At 47.0% G+C, this 16698-nt stretch overlaps 2 protein-coding genes across 2 annotated transcripts in view; both read left to right on the forward strand.

The window, feature by feature from the left end:
• Nucleotides 1-16698, forward strand: part of LOC310790632 (histone H3.2) — a gene marked incomplete at its 3' end in the record, with an annotated part of 494832 nt that overhangs the window by 376574 nt on the left and 101560 nt on the right. The gene's annotated exons all lie outside the window — the stretch shown is intronic.
• slit3 (slit homolog 3) overlaps nucleotides 1-16698 on the forward strand; it is a gene marked incomplete at its 5' end in the record, with an annotated part of 417236 nt that overhangs the window by 362140 nt on the left and 38398 nt on the right. The window contains 7 exons of the mRNA XM_083652464.1: nucleotides 3688-3756; nucleotides 3890-3961; nucleotides 5834-5905; nucleotides 8302-8373; nucleotides 9534-9616; nucleotides 9723-9803; nucleotides 15912-16036. Coding sequence (XP_083508590.1) covers nucleotides 3688-3756; nucleotides 3890-3961; nucleotides 5834-5905; nucleotides 8302-8373; nucleotides 9534-9616; nucleotides 9723-9803; nucleotides 15912-16036 — 574 coding nt within the window. The remainder of the gene's footprint in view (nucleotides 1-3687; nucleotides 3757-3889; nucleotides 3962-5833; nucleotides 5906-8301; nucleotides 8374-9533; nucleotides 9617-9722; nucleotides 9804-15911; nucleotides 16037-16698) is intronic.

The raw sequence follows: 16698 nt of genomic DNA on the forward strand, positions 1-16698 counted from the left end.
CAACTTGGCTAGCATCTTCTCTGTTGAGTAGGAGGCAGCTCTGTGTTGTTTCTCAAGCCTTTCATCATCTGCTGTACCACTATAGCCTCACTGTAATACTGTAGCTGCATCCTACCTCAGCGCCGGCCACACCCATGCTACACACAGTTACATGCTACACACAGTTACATGCTACTGTACACAGTTACATGCTACTGTATACTAGGGGTGGGACAAAATATCGATACCCACGTTATCGCGATATTTCCACCCGCGATACGTTATCGATACACTGGCGCCAAGTATCGATATGTTTATTATTATTTTTTTTTATTTTTTATTTTTATTTTTTTAAATAAACAGGCTAAAATATTATGCTGTGTGTGGTAGTTGAAACATAGTTTCAAGTTGACTTTATTTATGTTTGTAGTTGAAACAAAAACATAACTACTGTAGGCTACATGAATGGAAATGTTTGATCATTAATATCTACTTTTAGAAATTATATAGGTAGGTAGGTAGGTTATATAGGTTTTCTTGTTTTAATAGTAATAATAAAAAGACTTAATGTGTAACTTTTCCTCCGTGGTATCGAAAATGGTATGAGTGAGTGAGTGAACTCAGAGAGTTCATGTCAATTCTGCTAATAAATGCATAATACATGATTTTTTGCCTTCAGAGGTATTTTTTTCACTTGTTACACAGGTATCGTGATGTATCGTCTTCCAATATATCGCAGTATCGCAGTATCGCAGTATCGTGATATATCGTTATCGAGGGCCAAGTATCGTGACGATATCGTATCGTGAGCTACTCAGCGATTCCCACCCCTACTGTATACACAGTCACATGCTACACCCAGTCACATGCTACACACAGTCACATGCTACACACAGTTATTTAGCCTTTTAATGCAGCCTTTTCAAGGGTGCATATCATTTTCCCCACCAAGAAATCGCTGTGGTAGCGTTAAGTCCATATTTGGGCAAGGCTGACATCATATATTCACCTTATCATTTGCCCATATCAGGAGGCTTCTGCATACATCATTTTGTAATTGTTATTCCGTTTTAATAGTAGTAGATTACTCCTAACTTTATAATTTTTAGACTTGCCAAAAAGCTGTTTTCAAGCAAATACAAAGAAACTGTTATAAAGTTTTAATATTTTTTCGGAAGAGAACGTAACATTCCAAATAATGTGACCAGTTTATCAGAATAACACCTATTTGGACATTTTTAACGAGCAGTGATGAGCGCTGGCTGTGACCGGTCGCTAATATCTGTCAACCCCCCAGTGAGAAAACACTGTTGACGTGCTTAATTGTAACTAATGTTATGACGACCATCCCCCCCCCACCTCTCCCCCCCCATCACCCCTCTCCTCCCCTCCTCCCCCCCCTGCCACCTCTCCCCCCCCATCACCTCTCCCCCTCGCCGCCCCCCCACCACCCCTCCTCCTCTCCCCCCCCCAATCACCTCCCCTCCCCCCCACCCCCCGATCACCTCCCCTCCCCCCTTCCTCCCCCCCACCCCTCAGCACCCGCACCCCCCCCCATTCCCACCTAACCACCAACCCCACCCACCCTCCACCCCCCACAGACCACCCCCTCACCATCACTGAGGATGAAGTGTGCCGGTCGTTCCTGCGTATCAACCCACGCAAGGCGGCCGGCCCGGACGGCATCCCTGGGCGGGTCCTCAAGGCCTGCGCCCACCAGCTGGCAGCCGTGTACACAGACATCTTCAACCAGTCCCTCTCCCTCCGACGAGTTCCCTCCTGCTTCAAGGCAGCAACAATCATCCCCATTCCCAAACAGAAAAAAGTGACCAGCCTCAATGACTGGCGCCCTATAGCCCTCACACCAATAGCCAGCAAGTGCCTTGAAAAGCTGGTCATATCAAAGATCCGTCCCACACTCCCCCCGGACCACGACCCGCTGCAGTTTGCATACCGCCCCAACAGGAGCACAGCGGATGCAGTGGCACACGTGCTCCACACCGCCCTGTCCCACCTGGAGGGGAAGGACACCTATGTGAGAATGCTGTTCGTGGACTACAGCTCAGCATTCAACACCATAGTACCCTCCAGGCTGGTAAGCAAACTCAGGGACCTGGGACTAAACACAGCGATGTGCGACTGGATCCTGGACTTCCTGACAGACCGCCGCCAGGTGGTGAGGGTGGGCAACCTCACCTCCTCCCCGCTGACCATCAGCATAGGAGCACCCCAGGGGTGCGTCTCCAGCCCCTTCTGGTACGACCTCTACACCCACGACTGCGTGGCGACTCAAACTTCAAACACCATCGTGAAGTTTGCAGACGACACAGCAGTCGTGGGGCTGATCTCGGGGGGCGACGAGACGGCCTACAGAGAGGAGGTGAGGGTCCTGGAACAATGGTGCCAGGACAACCACCTCTCTCTGAACGTCTCCAAGACCAAGGAGATCATTGTGGACTACAGGAGAGGGGGGGGCACACACCCCCCAATCACCATCAACGGCACAGTGGTGGAAAGGGTGGACAGCTTCAAGTACCTGGGAGTCAACATCCACCAGGACCTGACCTGGGCCGGCCACACCGCCACTGTTGTCAAAAAGGCCCAACAGCGAATACACGGACTCAGGCGCCTGAAGAAGTTTGGGCTAAGGAAAGAAATCCTCAGGGACTTCTACAGAGGCACCATTGAAAGCCTGCTGACTGGCTGCTTCACCGCCTGGTACGGGAACTGTACCACCATGGACCGCAGGGCGCTACGGAGGGTGAGGCGCGCGGCCCAGCACGTAACAGGAGACGAGTTGCCAGAACTGCACGAACTGTATAACCAGCGGTGCCTCAGGAGGTCCCTGAAGATCATCAAAGACACAAACCATCCCCACAACAGCCTGTTCTCCCGGCTACCCTCAGGGAGGAGATACAGGGTTCCAAAAACACGCACAAATCGCTTGAGGAACAGTTTCTTCCCGCAGGCCACGAGACTCCTAAATATGCACAAATAGTGCAGTAGTCGTACCGCAGTACCGTACTGCAGCTGCTACTATTACGGATGCCTAACGTTTAATTGTAAATTTAAGTGTATGTTTAATAAGGTGCCTAACGTTTAATTGTAAATTGTAAATTTAAGTGTATGTTTAATAAGGTACATGCTATTTGCACATGTATGTATAAAACGTCGAATTTGGAATGTCTGAACACGTCTAACGTATGCACATGACATGTGCACCTATGTGCAATGAATATGCCACTGTCGTATAAGCCACCGACTTGTCTTATTGCTTATAAGATGCCTATTTCTTATTGCCTTATTGCTGTCTTATTGCTTATTGATGCCTATTTCTTATTGCCTATTACTTATTGCTGTTGCCTATTTGTACTATGTCGTAAACGGAGTCCACTGCACAAGAATTTCACACGTGGTACTTGTACCATGGAGTGACAATAAAAATCTTGAATCTTGAGCCATTGTCTCCTCGCAGCAGTAACGATATGAGCATGTAAGTGAAGTTGGCTACACTCACCGCAGTGTAGCTGCTGGATGTTACCAAACTTCATTCATAGTTTCCAGTTTATCGATGTTTACAATGCGGTGAATACTGTAAGATTTGAATTATGAGGTCTGAGACACCTGAAAAACATGATTGAAAAGCCAAGTTCAGATATATACTGTATATATATATATAATTCATATAATAACTGTCTTTACTTGCAGTTACCTGGAGGGCAATATGCTGGCGTCTGTACCGAAGGGGCTGGCAGTCCTGAAGCAGCTCTCTCTGGTGTAAGTGTCTGGTGTTATGTCTCTAGCCTTGGACAGAATTCACTTGTCCTCCATGCTGAGTCCATCTGTACACAGTTTGCAAACTTTCTATATGTGTGTGTGTGTGTGTGTGTGTGTGTGTGTGTCTATACAGAGACCTGAGCAACAACAGCATCAGCACGGTGGCCCCATTCACCTTCAGCAACATGACTCAACTAGCCACACTGTAAGTTACCATGGCAACACACCCTCACCTACAGACATTAAGTTACCATGGCAACACACCCTCACCTACACACATGCATGCACACCAGGGCATTGATCGAGTCCAATTCGGGACCAATACCATGACACTGCGCTAATCCAATTAAAGGACGGCTTTACCGTGGGGGATATGAATATATATTAAATCTCACGCCCCTAAGGTTTTCGAATCCGTTGAAATTTTTGAAATTGGAGCTTCACTCCCAGAGATATCAAGCATCTCTCACATTTTTTTTGGGCCAGCCGACGCGTTTCGCGTCTTCTGGCCCAAGTCCGCCTTGCGGAAGTCGTGCACCTATGAACTACAACTGTTGTGAGCCATGGTCCCGCCTCTAGAGGTCCTCCACGCCCCTTCAGAGGTCTTCAACAAAAACGAAAAGGCAGCCATCTTTTTCAACCGCCTAGCCTGCTGTAGCTAATATTAGCTTCCCATAGTTCCTTGCAAAGAGACCATATCTCGGGAACGGAAGCACTAACAGACACGGGACTGGCGGCATTGGAAAGCTCATCAAATTTTACATCTAGTAGTAGGTGGGTTGAAGTAACGAAATCAACGCTGAGCAATGTACCCATTTTTACACATTTTTACAGAAAATAGTTACAACATCAGATGCGCGTAACTCCTACGAAAATGCCTTAAAATGCATGAAAAAAAATTTATGAAGACATCTCCCGACATATATACTACCGTTTAAATTTGGTGCAATTTGGAGGCAATTTTATTTTCGATTTATTTTCGATTTATTTCTTCTTCTGTGTATGTTTTATTGTCGAAGCCTTCTTCTTCTTCTTCTTTGAGTTTTATGGCGGTTGGCAAACATATATGTGCATTACCGCCACCTACTGGAGTTTGATATCAGCCAAATGCCTGAGGGGTGGGCATGAAAACGAAGGCCACGCGAGCCCAGTGCATTGTGGGAAATGTAGTATTTCGAGTCCCCGCACCCGCACCTCCCCCCCACCCCCCCCCCCCCCACACACACACACACAGAGTGGATTTCGGTTGATATCTCTGTGAGTAAACCTCCAATTTCAAAAATTTCAACGGATTCGAAAACCTTAGGGGCGTGAGATTTAATATATATTCATATCCCCCACGGAAAAGCCGGCCTTTAAGGGGACATTCAGACCAAAAGCGTTTTTGGAGCTGCCAGCGTCTTTCTGCAATTTATTCTCTATGTAAGGACACGCTAGACGTCGTCCTCTTTTAATGAACGCACCTGGTGTTTCAGCGCTGGTGGCGTCTGTTGTTTTTGGAGGAGCGCTGTGGGCGTTTTAAAGCTGAAAAAAGTTGAACATTAGAGGAAAAGCGCCCTGATCGTCTTTTTCACTCCTCCTACCTTTTCTCCTCTCGACGGATTTTCAACCTCGGCTGCTGCCAGAATTGGCAATAATCTGGCTTTCATGTTGAAAACCAGCTGGCTACCGTCCTTGTGGTCGTTGTGCTGCTATCTGTACTGCACACGACTACAGGGGAAAACAAACGGAGCGCAAAAAAAACGCTCCGTGCGCTTTGTTTTGTGCACAATGGAAGCGCCCTCGCCATGATTTTCATAGCGTTCTTACTGAAAAAAATGCTTTTGGTGTGAATGTCCCTTAAGGCTACCATTGTATTTATTGACTAAAATAGCATTTTAATTACCTATAATACCTCAAACAAATTGTGTTCCGGCAGCACCTTCTGAGGTAACGTTAATTCATCCGAGACCCATTCAAATACGACTCATATGAACTATTATTATTATATCATTACTACTATATTATCCAAGTCTCCTGTCTGTCTGTAGCATATTGTATGTGTGCGGTAACATTACTCTTGCCTTCTCTTTCACAGCATCCTGAGTTACAACCAGATCCGCTGTATCCCGGACCACGCCTTTGACGGGCTCAAGTCGCTGCGCCTGCTGTGAGTAGCAAGCGTAACTTAAAAGCAGCGCATTACATTTCAGTTTCAACATCTCTTGCGCCTTATAGCAGCAAGCTAAATCAAAGTGTAATCATTCCCCTGCTGTCAGTCGTAACACCGAGGTAAGAGCCAGTGGCAGAAGGAGGGGAAGCCACCCTGGCGCTGGTTTGCTGTTAACACTGGCATTGATCTGGGTAGAGAGAGAGAGAGAGAGCTTAAAGCAGATAAAACAGCTAAGAGAGATAAAAGCAACAATCTCTCATCTTCTCTTTCATGCTCCCTCGCTATCTGCATGCTTGAGTTCCTCTCTCCTCTCATCACCTCCCCTCCTCTCTCTCTCTCCTCCCCACTCTGTCTCTCTCCATCTTTTCCTCTGCCCATCCTCCTCCCTCTCTCTTGCTCTCTCTGCTCTATCCATAGTTTTGTCTGTCCATCCTCTCTCTATCTCTCTGTCCCTCCCTCTCTCTCTCCCTCTCTCTATCTCTCTGTCCCTCCCTCTCCCTCTCTCTCTCCCGCTCTCTCTCCCTCTCTCACACTCTCTCTCCCTCTCCCTCTGCCCAGTGTTGGGTATGATGAATCGACCTTCAGCCTCTGTTTCTCTCAGTCATCAATCTGGTTGTCCACCCGCTGTCTACAGGCCCGCACACATGCACACATACACACACACACACACACACACACACACGCAAGCACACGCACGCGCACACACACACACACACACACACACACACACACACACACACACACACGCACACACACACACACACACACACAGTGCATACACATCCTGTTGTCCGCCCATTCTCTCCCAGAACACACTAAATGCTGTCTAAAGATACACACACACACACAAACCCATAAGAATATATTAACACACACACACACACACACACACACACACACACACAGTGCATACACATCATGTTGTCCGCCCATTCTCTCCCAGAACACACTAAATGCTGTCTAAAGATACACACACAGTCACACACACAAACCCATAAGAATATATGAACACACACACACACACACACACACACACACACACACACACACACACACACACACACGCATGCACACATACCATCCACACAGGCTACAACGCCATCACTTTGCATTGCACCTTCACTGCTCATTGACAGCAGAATTGATACATTTGCTTTTGATACTTAAGGTGCTATTTATAGCTTCAATACATCGTTGTCAAATTAACTGTGGTATCGTGGCGTCATTAGTGTAAACAAATGGAAACATGGTGGAGATGACTGTTGTTAATGGCTAGTGTAATTTCCCATGGTGCTCCTTGTGTCCCCACGCCTCCCCCTGCTGCTGCTGCTGCTGCCTCCTGAGGACCATCATCCATCTGCTGCAGCAAGAACCTGTGATATAACGCATATTCAACATCTCAACATGAAGACAACATGCTCACATACTATAGCACCTTGACGCATATTCAACAGCAAATCACTTGAAAGTGAAGTTATGAAGAGAACTGTTGTTTACCTTGTATGACTTGAACCTTGGCCGCCACTGTCTGTTCTGGAAGAGAGCAGCCAACGTTTCATCCTGATCGCAGTTAGTTTTCTCTTCTTTCCTTTCTTCCTTTCATTTTGACTTGATGTTGCCGTGGGGACTGGCCCCTCTCTGCCCCCACATAGCAACTGGTTGCCAGGCAGCCATCACTGTCACTTCCTCATTACCCACAACCCCCCTGGGCCAGGCTTGCGCGGGGGCTGTTCGACCACCATACACAAAGACACACAAACACGTACACACCGACACACACACACACACACACACACATGCACGCAGACTCGTACGCGTGCACATACATACACTAACCAGTGACACGCAGCTACACGCATAGAAATGCATTTACACGCACGCGCGCGCACACACACACACAGTTTTCCAATTGCGGTTTGTCGCCTGCTAACAGCCCTCCGCTCTCATGGAATGTAAACTCATATCCAGCAGGCAACTCACTCACATGGCAGGAGGACACACATGACACACATGACATAGTCTCACACATGAACACACACACACACACACACACACAAACACACACACACACCATAGCCTGCTGGCTGACCGTATGAGACCATTTTCTTCCATTCAGAGACCAGGGAAACAACATGCTATTCTCTCATAAACATTCACACGTATAATTTAAGTATTTTTAGCTTGAACTCAGAGACAGTTTTCATTATAGTTTGCAGATGCTGATATCAGCGTTTTTAACATTGGATATAAACTGATATAAACTTATCTTGCTCTCTCTCCTCTGTGTGTGTGTGTGTGTGTGTGTGTGTGTGTGTGTGTGTGTGTGTGTGTGTGTGTGTGTGTGTGTGTGTGTGTGTGTGTGTGTGTGTGTGTGTATATGTCCCCCCCTCCAGGACCCTACACGGCAACGACCTTTCAACTATTCCAGAAGGAGCCTTCAATCACCTCACCGCTCTGTCTCACCTGTAAGTGCAGTGTGTGTGTGTGTGTGTGTGTGTGTGTGTGTGTTCGTGCGTACCTTCAATTAAATTCTTCATTCTTCACTTCTTGACCATATCAAATCAGGAGGGTGGACATTTGTTGTTGTTTTTGTTTTGTTGTTAAATGTCTATTAAGCCTACAGAAACTAATCTCTCTATTTCACACCTGCTCTGTTACTCTCTAGTATAAGCTGTCTGACACACCTGCTCTGTTACTCTCTAGTGTAAAAGCTGTCTGACACACCTGCTCTGTTACTCTCTAGTGTAAAAGCTGTCTGACACACCTGCTCTGTTACTCTCTAGTGTAAAAGCTGTCTGACACACCTGCTCTGTTACTCTCTAGTGTAAAAGCTGTCTGACACACCTGCTCTGTTACTCTCTAGTGTAAAAGCTGTCTGACACACCTGCTCTGTTACTCTCTAGTGTAAAAGCTGTCTGACACACCTGCTCTGTTACTCTCTAGTGTAAAAGCTGTCTGACACACCTGCTCTGTTACTCTCTAGTGTAAAAGCTGTCTGACACACCTGCTCTGTTACTCTCTAGTGTAAAAGCTGTCTGACACACCTGCTCTGTTACTCTCTAGTGTAAAAGCTGTCTGACACACCTGCTCTGTTACTCTCTAGTGTAAAAGCTGTCTGACACACCTGCTCTGTTACTCTCTAGTGTAAAAGCTGTCTGACACACCTGCTCTGTTACTCTCTAGTGTAAAAGCTGTCTGGCACACCTGCTCTGTTACTCTCTAGTGTAAAAGCTGTCTGACACACCTGTTCTGTTACTCTCTAGTGTAAGCTGTCTGACACACCTGCTCTGTTACTCTCTAGTGTAAAAGCTGTCTGACACACCTGCTCTGTTACTCTCTAGTGTAAAAGCTGTCTGACACACCTGTTCTGTTACTCTCTAGTGTAAGCTGTCTGACACACCTGCTCTGTTACTCTCTAGTGTAAAAGCTGTCTGACACACCTGTTCTGTTACTCTCTAGTGTAAGCTGTCTGACACACCTGCTCTGTTACTCTCTAGTGTAAAAGCTGTCTGACACACCTGCTCTGTTACTCTCTAGTGTAAAAGCTGTCTGACAAACCAGGAAGGAATGTCTTCCATATATTTCAATGATAATGATCCTTGTCATTGTGTGTGTGTGTGTGTAGGGCTCTTGGTGCCAACCCACTGTACTGTAACTGTGACCTGCGCTGGCTCTCTCAGTGGGTCAAGGCTGGCTTCAAAGAGCCTGGTAAGAAAATAACTACTAAAACTGCCTGTAACTGAAAGATGATATGTAGCATACTGAGAGAAGAGAAAACCTACTCAATAGATATTAATTAAGTGTGTTTTAATAGGCATTGCTCGTTGCACTGGACCTCCTGACATGGCTGACAGGCTGCTTCTCACCACACCACTCAACAGATTCCAGTGTAAAGGTACCTCTCCTTTCATTCTCTCTCTTGACTCTCTCTCTCTCTCTCCCTCACTCCTTTATATACTGTATCTTCTCCTCCCCACCTCCTTCTTCCCATATCCATCTGTACATCTCAGTGGTGACCTGTGCCCTGCTTTCCATGCTGTATCCACACACACACACACACACACACACACACACACACACACACACACACACACACACACACACACACACACACACACACACACACACACACACACACATCCCTGTAGGCAGATTACCACAGATCAAGTTGTTTAAAAGAAGGATGAATGGCAGAAACCAGGCTGCGTTAAAAACCACACAGAAAATCGGAACAATTACCCTCCGTAATGATAGACTTGACTGTATTGTATTTCTGAGCTGATACGTGTGAACTTTACTGTGTTTTCACTCTTTCCTCTGTTTTTCTCATAAAAAGAAGCCACTGACAGTTTCATCATGATTTCTTATCCGGTTTTCCACACCGAACTTTTTTTGATGACGCAGCTTTTTAACACTCCAGTGCTCCCTCTGCCTTCTTCTCTCGTTTCTCCGCAGCATCTATCACACTGCCAGCAGAGCACTTGTGTGTTTCTGTTTCGCCTCTTTCTGACGGAACAAATCTGTCCTTTCCATCTTTCTCGGCGAAGTCCCCCATTTACAGAGAAACTAGAGTTCCTTTCAGATGCTTAGGCTTAAGTAAGTCCCCTTCTTGCCCTTCTTGTCATGTTGTAGTTTATGGATGCAGGTAAACTTCCACAAGCAGCAGATTCACCAGTCTGCGCCTACATCTTTGCATTCATGTCTCATAGCGTGCTGCTGAATCACAACCCGAGCCCAGCCGGGCTTGAACATTTATGACAATTTCTGCTAATTGGACGAGTCGGGTAGGGCTGCGTCAGAGCCATATATATATAGAAGAGTCGCAACATCTCCATTCACTCCAATGCACCAGTTTTTTACCTAGGTTCTGGATTCAGCAGCGCTGTCGACTTGCAGCAAAATGGACCGTTTGTGATGTACTTTGAAAGGGTCAGACCTTTAAAGAATCAAATTGTATTTTATCAGCTTTATTTTATGCCTCCAAACGTAGCGCGAGACCCCTTCCTGGCTATTCATTGGCTACATGAGTCACTCATTTTGGACTCTCTTACTAGATTGCTCTGGGCTGCGCTAAAAAATCAAAATAAAATGTGTGTGCATTACGCTATGCTAATGTGCATTGTTACATGTGAGCACTCAGCACTGTCCATGGTGCTGCTGATTGATAATTTTGGAGTCAATCATTTGCCAAGACTTACTCTACTTGTTCAAATGCAGTTTTTTATTTTATTCGTCCAACATCTCGGCCTCAGGCTTCAACTCACTCGGGTCGGTTCAGCTTTGAATCTTCAGGCCAGTTGGGAACTCTGATGTCTTCTGCAATGTTTCTGTGTTTCAGTACTTTTGCATTTGATGTATAGCTGACGATCACAATGAGTGAGCAGGTCGCAGTTCAGTGTCTTTGCTGAAGGAAACTTTGACAGGTTACATTGATGTTGATGGACACACATTGGGCTGTTGTGGGGGATTGAACCTGTGGCCCTCTGGTTACAAGATGGTCTCTGTAGCTGCTACTACTCCAACCTGCAGCCTAATTACTAGGCTGCAGGTTGGCCTAAGACTCGGGAACAAAGACGGAGGGAGTCTTTCTGCGGGAGTCCGTCGCAGGGAGGCCAGAGCTCAGGCTTTTTTCTACTTCTCTTATTCTCACTTCTTCTTATAACTACTCCTCTTCCTAACTATGTGTTTTCTCCCCATCCCTGTTGTAGCTTCAACCCACAGACGCCGTAGACACGGCAGCTTCAGGTGTAGTATCCCTGGTAATCTTTCCTACCCTAAACGCACAACTACTTCTTTTACCATTGCCGGAGGTCTCTGGAACTGTCAGTCGGCGGTTAAGAAAACTGAGACCATCTCGGCTCATGCTCTATCTCAAACCCTCCACTTCCTAGCTCTCACAGAGACCTGGATCATCCCAGAAAACACTGCTACTCCTGCAGCCCTCTCTGCTGCGTACTCCTTTTCCCACACACCCAGGCCCTCCGGCCGTGGTGGAGGCACTGGTCTCCTCATCTCTCCCAAATGGACCTACACTGTCACCTCTCTCTCTCATCTGTCTATCTCATCTTTTGAGTCCCATGCAGTTGCCGTATCCCTACCCATCAAACTCAACATTGTGGTAATCTACCGCCCGCCTGGTCCACTAGGCAACTTTCTGGACGAGATGGACACCCTTCTCTCTTTCTTTCCTGAGGATGGTACTCCACTCATCCTGCTGGGTGATTTCAACATCCAGCCAGTAACCTTAAATTCTCTCCCTTTCCTTAACTTCTTCTCATCCTTTGACCTCTACCTCTCTCAATCTCCTCCTACTCACAAAGCAGGAAATGTGCTTGACCTGGTCTTCACCAGATCCTGCTCCACCTTTAACCTCACTGTGACCCCTCTTCCTGTATCTGACCACCACTTTATCACCTTCTCTCTTCCCATCCCCATCCCCTCCTCCCTCCCATCACCCCCTCACTCTATCACCACCCGACGCCACCTAAAAACTCTCTCACCTGACTCCCTCTCTTCTACCGTCCTCTCCTTGCTTCCCTCAGCCGAGCAGTTTGCTCTCCTGTCCGCTGACAAGGCTTCCACCACTCTTCTATCCTCTCTCTCCTCTGCTCTTGATTCTCTCTGCCCTCTCACCACTAAACCTGCCCGATCCTCTCCCCCTGCTCCCTGGCTAACCGAAACTCTGCGAACTCATCGAACAGAGCTTCGGGCAGCTGAGAGAAAATGGAGAAAATCTCACCACCCTGAAGACCTCTCTTCCTACCATCTTATTCACTCCAACTTCACCTCTGCTGTCTCCAAAGCAAAAACCTCCTTCTTCATCTCTGAAATCCAGTCCTCTGCATCCAACCCCAGTAAAATGTTCTCCACCTTCTCTACGCTCCTCAACCCTCCCCCGCCCCCCCCCTCCCTCCTCCCTCTCTGCTGACGATTTTGTAACCTTCTTTACTAAAAAGGTGGATGACATCAGCTCCTCCTTCCATCCTCCAAGCACCCTCACTAACACTCCCGACTCCAATCCTGCTCCTCGGCCCGCGGTCCCTGGATTTCCTTCCTTCTCCCCCCTCTCTCCTGATGAGGTGCTTAAACTCATCAGCTCAAACCGAGCCACTTACTGCCCCCTCGATCCCATCCCTTCCTCTCTCCTCCAAACCATCTCACCTGACATATCTCCCTTCCTCACTACCTTCATAAACTCCTCTCTGTCCTCTGGTCTTGTTCCGCCTGATCTAAAGGCTGCAAGAGTCAAGCCTCTGCTTAAGAAACCCTCCCTTGACCCTACTGCTATTCAGAACTACAGACCTGTCTCTCTTCTCTCATTCCTTTCCAAAACCCTTGAACGAGCAGCGTCCGAACAACTTTCTCTCTATCTCTCCCAGAATGACCTCTTGGACCCTCTGCAGTCCGGTTTCAAGGCTTCGCACTCCACTGAGACAGCTCTTCTTGCTGTCACAGAGGCCCTTCACACTGCTAAGGCCTCATCCCTCTCCTCTGTCCTTGTCCTCCTTGACCTGTCTGCTGCCTTCGATACAGTCAATCACCAAATCCTTCTTTCCACTCTGTCTGATCTCGGCATTTCAGGTTCTGCACTATCCTGGTTTGCTTCCTATCTCTCGAACCGCTCATACCAGGTCTTATGGAGAGGGTCCGTCTCCAGATCCTGCCCTCTTACCACTGGTGTCCCCCAGGGCTCAGTCCTGGGCCCCTTACTTTTTCTTCTCTATATCAGATCTCTTGCCTATGTGATCTCTTCTCATGGCTTCTCTTATCACTGCTATGCTGATGACACCCAACTTTTCCTTTCCTTCCCCCCCTCAGACACTCAAATCGAGGCTCGCATCTCTGCATGTCTCAAGGACATTGGCGACTGGATGTCTGCCCACCACCTCAAGCTCAACCTTGGTAAGACAGAGCTACTCTTCCTCCCAGGGAAAGACTGTCCTCTCACAGATCTCTCCATCTCCATCGAAAACACCACTGTACTGCCCTCCCAAACAGCTAAGAACCTTGGGGTGATCCTCGACAACCAGCTGTCTTGCTCTGCCAACATAGCTGCGACAGCACGCTCCTGTAGGTTCTCCCTCTACAACATCCGCAAAATCCGTCCCTTCCTCACAAGAGAAGCGACTCAACTCCTGGTCCAGTCACTTATCGTCCCTCGCCTGGACTACTGCAACGTGCTCCTGGCTGGCCTACCTGCCACCGACATCCGACCGCTTCAGCTCATTCAGAACGCTGCAGCCCGTCTGGTATTCAACCAACCCAAATTCTCTCATGTCACTCCCCTTTTCCGGGACCTCCACTGGCTTCCCATCTCAGCTCGCATCAAATTCAAGACACTGGTACTGGCCTACAGGGCAGTACACCAGTCAGCTCCCCTGTACCTGCAATCTATGGTCAGGTTCCAAACCTCTCACCGCTCCCTTCGCTCCTCTACCAGTGCAGGTCGCCTCGCTCCTCCTTCGCTACGGGCGCTCAAAAGTCGCTCATCCCGATCTCGACTCTTCTCCTCCCTGGCACCCCAATGGTGGAACGAGCTGCCACCTTCGGTCAGGACTGCTGAATCACTGCCGATCTTTCGGAAAAGACTAAAGACTCACCTTTTCAGGCTCCACCTGGGCCCCTCTTGATCTAACTTCTTTCTCTCTTCTTTCTCTCTCTTTATTTAATTAAAAAAAAAAAAAAAAAAAAAAAAAAAAAACTAAACTAAAAACTCGTACCACTGTTCCTTCAGGATTTGTAGTTGTCATAGACTGTGCTCCATAGTTGATTGCTCTATTGCTGACAAAAAGTGTGTTATTGTAAGTCGCTTTGGATAAAAGCGTCTGCCAAATGACGTAATGTAATGTAATGTAATGTAATGTAATTACAGTACACTGTATCGTCTCAAACACTCCAGTTTATTTGTTTAGAGTTTAGAGATATTGTCACGGCCAGGTTCGGAAGCAGTTTTTATTGATTGATTGATTGATTGATTGTCGTATTAGTCACTTTGTTTCATCTTTGACCAGAACATTTGTTAAATCAATGGTAAAATTTAATAGTAAAATTATGTTCATGCTATTGGAGCGACGCCTGCTCCTGCTCTTTGGAGGAGGATCGCCAACGTTCATAAATCTAGACTGAAAAATTACAAATCATCACAACGGCCAATGTTAATTTGGTTTCCCTTTAGCAGTATATCACTCTGGTGGAACATTTTCACTTCTCAACACACACACACACACACACACACACACACACAGACACACACACACACACACACACACACACACACACACACGTGTGACTTGCCCTGGAGATGCCCTGCCTCCTTGGGCTTTGGGCCTTTTTTACCCCCCTGCTCTCAATAGTGCAGAGGGAAAAAAGAGAAGTGCACATATTACACAGGGGCAAAATGACTTGTTGAAAAGTCTTAACTCTTGACACAATGAAACATCACGAGAAGACTTTTGTAGCTGTGTTTTCAAAATGAAAGTAAGAATGTAAAGTGGGCTGTGGTGACGTACGTTGCGTGCTGAGAAAACTCTTGTGGAGGTATGGAGTCAGAGCTTCCAGTCCAAGCTGAAAGCCACCTGTTTAGACCTTACCTCACGTCAGCTCTCCTCACCTCACTCTCCACTGAATCAGACCCTCTTCCTCCTCTAAGCTGTTTAGACCTTACCTCACGTCACCTCTCCTCACCTCACGCTCCACTGAATCAGACCCTCTTCCTCCTCTAAGCTTACTTACTTTACTGTAATAAGTTCTGACCTTTGGAACAAATCCCCACTACTCTCCTAAGCTCTTCTTACTCCTCCTCCTTATCTCTCTTCTTAGCACATTATCTATTAAATGAAGTCTGTGGCAGTGCATTTTGCCACTGTGACTCAATATGTTTGACACCCTCTCTTTCTGTCTTCCTCTCTTCATCCCGCCTCTTCCAACTTGACTCCAATCTCTCTCTGTCTCTGTCTCTGTCTCTGTCTCTCTCACTCTCTCTCTCTCACCCTGTCTTCCTCAGGTCCGGTAGATATAGGTCTGATGTCGAAGTGCGCCCCCTGCCTGGCGGCACCTTGCCAGAACAATGGCACCTGTGTCTCCGATGCCGCTGGGTCCTACCACTGCACCTGTCCGTTTGGATTCAAGGTGAGACTGCTTGTAAATGACAGCTTATGGAAAATTGAAAGGTTTAGACCAGACCTGGGCATTATGCGGCCCGGGGGCCAGAACCGGCCCTCATGGCGGTTCTGCCTGGCCTGGAAGGTCTAAACTAAAACCACACTATTTTACTTATCAAGCTTTAAAAAAAAACTTCAAATTAGATGATCTAAATTGGCTGATTGGAGGGATTTTCAATATAATAAATGCTGAAGAATAAGCGCACAGAATGTTTTCTTTAATTTAATCCAGTGATAAAAAAAAATCGGTTAAGGCAATATTTTTTTGGCCCCGCAGCAACAATCTGGGTTTCTCATGTGGTCCCCCAGGAAAAAGAATCGCCCACCCCCGGTTTAGACCGTCTCAACAAGAGCCCCTGTTTCTATCCTGTAGCTGTGATGATGGAGGGGCGACTTTGCCTTCAGCTCTGCATGTGTTCTTCTGCTTTGGTCCCAGATTTGATCGTCGTTTTTTAGAAAGTCACACAAAAACTTCAGATGCAGCCATATATTGTGATAATAATGAACTCGAGCAATTAGTGATGATGACATTGTAACTTAAATCAGTGGAACATTTGGTACGTTTTGGCTGCGATACATCTGGTGGCTCGTAAAGCAGCAGTGGCGCTGGCTGCTGGATTCCATAATTCA

The sequence above is a fragment of the Poromitra crassiceps genome (assembly GCF_964638095.1).
Source record: "Poromitra crassiceps genome assembly, chromosome: 15".
Taxonomy (NCBI): Eukaryota; Metazoa; Chordata; class Actinopteri; order Beryciformes; family Melamphaidae; genus Poromitra; species Poromitra crassiceps.